This window comes from Bufo gargarizans, chromosome 2 (genome assembly GCF_014858855.1).
Source record: "Bufo gargarizans isolate SCDJY-AF-19 chromosome 2, ASM1485885v1, whole genome shotgun sequence".
Taxonomy (NCBI): domain Eukaryota; kingdom Metazoa; phylum Chordata; class Amphibia; order Anura; family Bufonidae; genus Bufo; species Bufo gargarizans.
In genome coordinates, this window is record NC_058081.1 from 111,638,222 (window position 1) to 111,645,930 (window position 7,709).

Sequence of the window (7,709 nt, forward strand, 5' to 3'; positions counted from 1 at the left end):
TTTTAAAGGCTTCCGTTTTGCATTCCGTCATAACACAAGTCTATAGTCAGAAGAACGGATCCGTTCTTCCGTCTTATGGAATCCGTTTTTTTCCATTCTAACCATATTATAACAGAAAGCCATAACGGAATCCCTAACGCTAGTGTGAACCCACCCTTATCAACATTAATTCATCTGAAAAATTGATGAAATAGAATTTTATATGACTCTGCCCTCCAAAACATTTTTTAACTCCTTATCTGCCAGGAGCTTCGCAACATCCTGAAAAGGCCAAACATTGTAAAATATTTTTTTTAAATATACTGTATATACAGTATATAAAATTAAAAAAAAAGGGCCAAGAGCCCCATTTCTGCATAGGGCGGGTGATTGGGGTAGAGGGGCGTTTAAGACTATTAGTGATGCAGCCTGCACACCGTCTCGATAAGGCACATTGTGTAGGTTTGATTGTAACAGCAAGGCGCGAACTGCCACAGAGGGTAGGTCACCGCGTGTACCAAAACCTGCAGCCCCAATCGGGGGCAGAAATAGTTATAAACAATATTTTAGAAGGAGGCAGAACACGGCGGCAGCATGCGGAACTTCGCCAAATATTTCATGGGCGGAGCAAAGCTTTTCCAGTAAGTCACATGTCATTTCTAGCGGCCGCCATCTTGCAGAGAAAACCTCAGAACGGACAAGTTCATTATATGTATACATATATACTGTCCGATGCAGAACGCACCCCCATAATAAAGTTTTACTATTATTTCCTTTACCTTTTTTTTAAAAGAAAAAGAAACTGGACCTGATGCGATCGCCCAAGTCCAGATCGCAGGGGGAAGAGGGGGAGGGGTTTATAAAAGTTTATAAAAATACAGGAGGAGAAGAAAAAAAAATCCTCTTTTATACAATATTATATAAAACTGGAAATCTGTAAGGTAACACTAATGGAGATCAATGCGCAAGGTTAACCATTCCCTGGTGCCAGCAGCGTCGCAGATCTTCAGTAAAAACGTTATGGTAACGATGGTCGCTGGGGTGCATGAATGCCCAGGGTGAAATGAGGGGATGTTGCGCCCCAAAACCTGAGACAGCACCAGTCTTTAGGTGGCAAGGGCAGGGCCTGGTGGAATACGAGTTTCTTTGGACTTTTTCCCGGTTGATGTCCTAGCGTTAAGCCATGCAGAGAGGGAAGCGATATTTACACGTGTGCGGAATAGAGGAAGGTTATGATGGCGCCTGTTGGGGAGTTGGATCATTTAAAGCAATTTTCTTATGTTAAAAAAAAAAACATTTCTACAGCGAACCCAGTCATGTATGCAGGGCCCCCCGCCCCCCCAAAAATAACAGTTAAAATATAGGATTATAAAAACTCAAGTCCTTACTTCCGGGGACCCCAAGGTCATTTTTTTGGGGCTGGGGGAATAAATTCCGCTGGAACATGATACCACAAAGGGCACTAATCTGCATATAGAGCGGCTGCCCTCGCTGGGCCCCACAAGTCCTCCATTAGGAATCCAGACTTTCTAGGGACAGTTCCTCTGGAGGTCGGTGCTCACCCTCCTACATGGGGTTGCACCCGGCTGTGGGGGAAGGTTTGGCTCCTCCTGATTACTTTGCACTTTTTTGTCTGACTCCCCAGCTCCTCCTTCGGCCTCCAGACGCAGGTCCTCGCTCCAACGTTGCTTGAAGAGCAACCTAAGGGGGATGCAGCGTCCGCTTTCACTTCCTGCCCCAATCGCTTCTTCTTCCCTTCCAGGAGGAATAGGTGGAGGGGGTCTTTGCTCTGGTGCTGTGGGGGCTTTGAACACCTCCTTGTGACTGACTGAACCATCACTGGGGCTGCTGGAGAAGCCTGAGGGCCAGCCTCCTTCCTACAGACTATGAACCGAGAACTATGGAGACCCCCTCAGACCTTTTGGCGTTACAAGGAACTATGAACCCTGATTTATGTGTGTAATTTATATGCCACATATTTTCTATTGCCCATTAAAAAGGCATGGTGTGGATTCAGCAACACAAAAAGGGTTAACTCTGCACTGAGACTCCCACTGATTGTGTTAGAGATGGGATTAAGATAGTTGATCATAATAGTAGCCGACTCCTATGATACACTCAGGAGATAATCCCATCACATGTGTCTCCTCTTCTCATTCATTCATTATGGAGGGGGTGAAGATATCTGTTTGCATGTTCATTGTTGATTGCGTCAAAGACAATGCCAGTGTGTTTGTTAATTGTGTCACAGACAATGCCAGTGTGTTTGTTGAATAGGGTTAGTTTTGTGTTTAAACTATACAGGATTGGCTGCTATGTCATGTCCTCAGTATGTCATGTGTATATAAGTAAATGCTGTGTGTTAAATCAAGAGTTTCTGTTTTACCCTTCATCATGTTGAGGCTGGTGTTTAGGTAACTGATCGACACTGAGGATTGCTATACGCTGAAGATTTGCTATACTCCCCTGGCTATACTATTAGCTCTTGTAAGAGCTGTTCCTGTTCCTGGTTCCTGATGTGGTTTTGGTGTAGAGCGGAGTGCTTGGAGTCCTTGGGAAGCACTAGGAGCACCCATCAACGGAGGTACCCGGTCGGGGTGCTAGGAGATCCTGTACATTGGTGGCAAGCAGTGGGATGGCGTCCTAGTGCGAGGAGGAGCAGCTCGGAGACACCGTTCGTGGAACATATTGAGGGCAACGCTAGTATCCGTACAGCGCCCCTTGCTACAGCAGAATGGAAACTACAGTGGAGTACAATGAGGGTGTCATGAATGACTGAGATACAGCCCGCAAAGGCATCTGGTACCAGGCACTGTGTTTTGTGGAGTATCTGTGGGACGAGAGACTCCCCACGGAAGACCAGCGGTTGCAGAAGCGAGTAGCCCTGCTGATGCCCTTCCTGGGAGAGCAGCCCCGGGAGGAATGGGTAAAGGAATTGGAACACCTAGCATGGCAGGAGCTGTGGCTGGAAGATGCCTACCAGGCGCTCTTGTGGTATGGGGCTGAGCATGACAAGCCAGAGGGAGAGGAGTTTGATGGTCCTGGCTTGTTATGGGAGACTTTTTCAGAGCTGGAGTTTGGGAGCCCTACACAAGCCCGGTTCAGGGACCTCTTTGAGTGGCGGGAGAGCAGGTATGACTGGGACGACACTCACAAAATTGAGCAAGACCTGGTCCACCTGGTGACCTGGGATATGAAGCTGGAACAGGACTACCAGCAGCTGTTCCACTCCAGTGAGAGGGCTCAGCGAGAGAGCAGAGTGTCAGACCCAGGTCCAGTGACCTTCAGCTGGGAGGATATTGTGGAGGTTTACTGGGAAGACCCGACTGAAGTATCCCCTGCTTCAATACCAGCTACAGAGGTAGGGGACCTCATAGACTGGTCCTGGGGGGAACCCCATATGGCAAGTGAAGATGGGACCGAGATCTATCAACCAGCCCTACAGGGATGCTGGGCAGTCAGCCCAGATCCCCAACGGCAGCCGGAGTTTCAGGGAGTAAGGACAGTCGGTCCTGCTCCCCAGCGGCAGTATATTTTGCTGGGAGAGGAGAGCATCGTCTCCATTGCCCAGCAGCAGTGTACCTTGAAGGGAGAGGAGACAATCGGTCTCTCTCCCCCAACCACAGGGGGACAGCACCCCTAACTATGATGGTGCAGATGGGACCGCAGTCTCTGCACCAGGCCTACCGGGATGCTGGACGGCCGGTACGGATCCCCCACCAACCCCGCAGGAATGCCAGGAGGAGGAGGTAAAGGATCCCTCCTCTCCACAGCTGATCCGCAACAAGGTCCTGGGGGCAGGATTCCCTGACCCCATCCTAGCGGAAGAGCTGGCATCTGCGCAGAGCGAAGTTGGCCTCTGCCCTCCCCTATCCTCTTCTCCAGAGAATGACTCCCCACAGGCTACCCCAGCGGAAGAGCTGGCATCTGGGCAGAGCGCAGTCGGCCTCTGCCCTCCCCTATCCTCTTGTCCAGAGCCTGACTCCCCACTGGCTACCCCAGCGGAAGAGCTGGCATCTGGGCAGAGCGCAGTTGGCCTCTGCCCTCCCCTATCCTATTGTCCAGAGCCTGACTCCCCACTGGCTACCCCAGCGGAAGAGCTGGCATCTGGGCAGAGCGCAGTCGGCCTCGGCCCACCAAGTACCTACAGCTCCAAGCTAGAGAACAACAATGAAGCAAGGAGTAGCAGATGCCCAGTCAACAGCTGGGGACATACAGAACAGAGCCAGGCCCCAGAGTTCAACAGGACCAGTGTTTGTTTATGGGTGGGCTACTCGACTAACTTAGGCACCGACCGACAGTACATAGATATATACAAATAATCACTATAGTATGGCATAAACAGAGCTATACCCTCAGTGGGTTAAAATGATAGAAAATATACTAAAATATCAAATAAGAGATCATAGAATATCGGTCCACTGATATAGCCAATCGATACAGCTATGGATACTAGATGCAAAAATGCGAAAAAAAAGGGGGTCTGGTCAGACTACAACTGAGCTGGCGGACTGCCTATCTTCTATTGGTTATAGCAGTGCCCGATATCAAGTAGTTTTCAAAATAGATTCTCCACAAATAAATTCAAAGTGTTAGTGTGTATATCCCAAGTGTTAACAAAATAAATCAATATTAATAAAGGTATTTTACCGGTGATAGTGCAATAAAGTGAAAATAAGTAGAGGAGAGCCGTCCTTCACTTGTTATATACACATATTTCCTATTGCCCATTAAAAAGGCATGGTGTGGATTCAGCAACACAAAAAGGGTTAACTCTGCACTGAGACTCCCACTGATTGTGTTAGTGATGGGATTAAGATAGGTGATTATAATAGCAGCCGACTCCTATTATACCCATCACATGTGTCTCCTCTTCTCATTCAGTCATTATGGAGGGGGTGAAGATATCTGTTTGCATGTTCATTGTTGATTGCGTCAAAGACAATGCCAGTGTGTTTGTTGAATAGGGTTAGTTTTGTGTTTAAACTGTACAGGATTGGCTGCTATGTCATGTCCTCAGTATGTCATGTGTATATAAGTCAATGCTGTGTGTTCAATAAACAGTTCCTGTTTTACCCTTCATCATGTTGAGGCTGGTGTTTGGGTAACTGATCGACACTGGGGATTGCTATACGCTAAAGATTTGCTATACTCCCCTGGCTATACTTTTAGCTCTTGTACGAGCTGTTCCTGGTTCCTGTGGTGGTTTTGGTGTAGAGCAGAGTGCTTGGAATCCTCGGAAAGCACTAGGAGCATCCATCAATGGAGGTACACGGTCGGGGTGCTAGGAGATCCGTTACACTCCTCATTTTCTTCCTCTTCTTTACTGATGTCTGTCACCTCCACCATTAGCTCCTCCTCATCTTCCTCAGCATCAGAGATTGGCTCCACTTTGATTTGCGGGTCCCCTGAGGAGGAGGAGGTAGATGAACCGGGTTCCAGGGGTCGGTCCCGCTGCTTTTTGCCCAAAGGAGGAGGCTGAAGTTTGAATTTGAATGGAGGTTTATCAGGGGGTAAATGTAGAGGCTTTTCAGGGCGTTGCGGCTGAGGCACCACAATACTGGGGTAGTGCAGGAATGCCCGTGGGCCGAGGTGGTAGTTATACACGCTCTGCGTGTGCGCCTGAAGGTAACGCTTTATGTCTTTGGGATTAAATGAAAAATGGCTACCACCTGGGTACATGGGGCTCAGAGTAGGTGATGGGGTATAGTTCATATGATTTTGGGTCATTGGTAGTGATGAGCGGCAGGGGCAATATTCGAATTCGCAATATTTAGTGAATATTTGGTAGAATATTTGTCATATATTCGCGAATTCGAGATTATTTTCTTGATCGCAAAAAAATCGTCAAAGTAATATTCGTGTAATGCGCTCGATATACAGGCGTGGGTCACTATAGCTACATTTTTCAAGCTGCTAGGAGTTTCCTGAGACTGAAGAAAATGGTTGGCAAAGCAGAACATTACAATAGCTTTATATGCAGATAGAGTGCTCCAAAATATTCGGCACTAATGATGCGAATATTTTGGCGCAATACGTGCAACTTAACATTTTAACAGGTCTGACTACTTATTAGTGATTGGTGCACTAAGTATTATTGTGAACTTGTGACATCACAGCACTATGTATGTATGTATGGACAGCAGAACCTGTCAGCTACACTACAGTATATCACTATCTAACCTACACTGACTATCTCCCACTAACTATCTGTATTATATATATAAGCTAACTAACTATCTAATGTAATGACACAGGAAAGCAGAGAGCACAGCAATAACACTGCTCTCTCTCTCTCTCTCAGTTCTGCAAAATACTGCATGCAAGGGCTGCTGGGGAGGTTCTTCTATAGTAAGGGGTAGGCAACTTTCCTATCGGTTGCTAGGGATGTTGCTAAGCTCAGACAAAGACATTGCAGACTTCTCATTGGCCCACAAGCAAGAAGGGAGGTTACTGACGGAAAAAAAAAATCTAGAATATTAGAAATTACGAATATATATCACTATATATTTTCCGAATTCTCGAAGTGCCGATATTCACAATTAATATTCTCTATTCGAATGTTCACGCCCAACACTAGTCATTGGTAAGGCAGGTGAGAGCTGAGGGAGCAAGAGGCCAGTAGGAGCTCCTATTGGCGACACTGGGAATGGGCTGAGGGGTTCTGGCACCCGTGGATGAGGGTAGACCCTGAAAATGTCCTCATGAGTGAGTCGAGGAAGTGGTGGCCCTCTGAACGCTGGGATGTCAGGCCCGGGGCCTCGTCGGTGCTGCTCTTCGCTCAGACTCTCTTCGACTTCAGAGTTAGTCGAGGTGCCGTCGCTGCAGTCACTGACTGATCCACGGGCGAGACGACGTGCCACGGATGAGAAGAGGGTGGGTGGAGACAAAACATCTGAAGGGGTGCAGGGCGGGAAACGGAAGTGTGTTTCTCCTGACGTTATAGGCAGAGCACTCAGAGTTACTGGCCCTCCCGCCATGCCCATGTCGATGAAGAGGTAGTTGAACAGCACCAGCTTGTTGAAGTTGAGCTTGTAGGTGAAGCGTTTGCCTTTGGTTTTGTGAAGGATTCTCTTGTTGTAGTAATACCTGAGGGATTGCCTCAGCTTGTTGTAGTTCATTTGAGGTTTGCACTTGCAAAGGCCAAAAAGGCAAAATACTGGCCCAGTCATGGAGTGAGGAGGGTGGCAGCAGCATGAGGAAACCACAGAGTGGCCTATTTACATAGTGTTCAGTTGGCAGCAGCATAAGGAAGCCACAGAGTGGCCCAGTGACATAGTGTTGATTTAGCAGCAGCACAAGAGGCCCCAGAGTGGCAAGGTGACATAGCGTGGAGGTAGCAGCAGCAGCATGAGGAGGCCACAGAGTGACCCAGTGACATAGTGTTGATTTAGCAGCAGCATGAGGAGACCACAGAGTGGCAAGGTGACATAGTGTGGAGGTGGCAGCAGCAGCATGAGGAGGCCACAGAGTGGCCCAGTGACATAGTGTTGATTTAGCAGCAGCATGAGGAGACCACAAAGTGGCAAGGTGACATAGTGTGGAGGTGGGAGCAGTAGCATGAGGAAGCCACTAGAGTATTATTACTTATTTTTTGCCACTAATACACGCCAAAAAGGGCTGTAAATTTTTCACTTCACCACATGCAACGGCTAATAAGCCCTTTTTTCCCCACTAATACACGCCCAAAAAGGCTTTAGAACATATAACCACCGCTGAACGGCAAATAA

The 7,709-nt window shown here is 47.8% G+C and overlaps 1 protein-coding gene across 1 annotated transcript; it reads right to left on the reverse strand.

Annotated features, from left to right (window-relative positions):
- Window positions 1–1,361: 1,361 nt before the first annotated feature.
- ERF (ETS2 repressor factor) lies at window positions 1,362–7,111 on the reverse strand. The gene is made up of 3 exons (XM_044283184.1): window positions 6,572–7,111; window positions 5,282–5,717; window positions 1,362–1,803 (listed from the first exon to the last, which is right to left on the reverse strand). The coding sequence occupies exons 1-3, from the start codon at window positions 7,098–7,100 to the stop codon at window positions 1,509–1,511; spliced, it is 1,260 nt and encodes a 419-aa protein (XP_044139119.1). The 5' UTR covers window positions 7,101–7,111; the 3' UTR covers window positions 1,362–1,508.
- Between the last annotated feature and the right edge of the window lie 598 nt (window positions 7,112–7,709).

What these genes read in the sequence shown, in the direction of transcription:
- ERF (XM_044283184.1), bottom strand. Translation starts at nt 7,100, where the DNA reads ATGAACTACAACAAGCTGAGGCAATCCCTCAGGTATTACTACAACAAG. An exon ending in GCTCCCTCAGCTCTCACCTG is followed by an intron (nt 5,718 to 6,571) that starts CCTTACCAATGA and finishes CCTGCCGCTCAT; the next exon opens with CACTACCAATGACCCAAAAT. An exon ending in GAAGAGGAAGAAAATGAGGA is followed by an intron (nt 1,804 to 5,281) that starts GTGTAACGGATC and finishes TGGTTCAGTCAG; the next exon opens with TCACAAGGAGGTGTTCAAAG.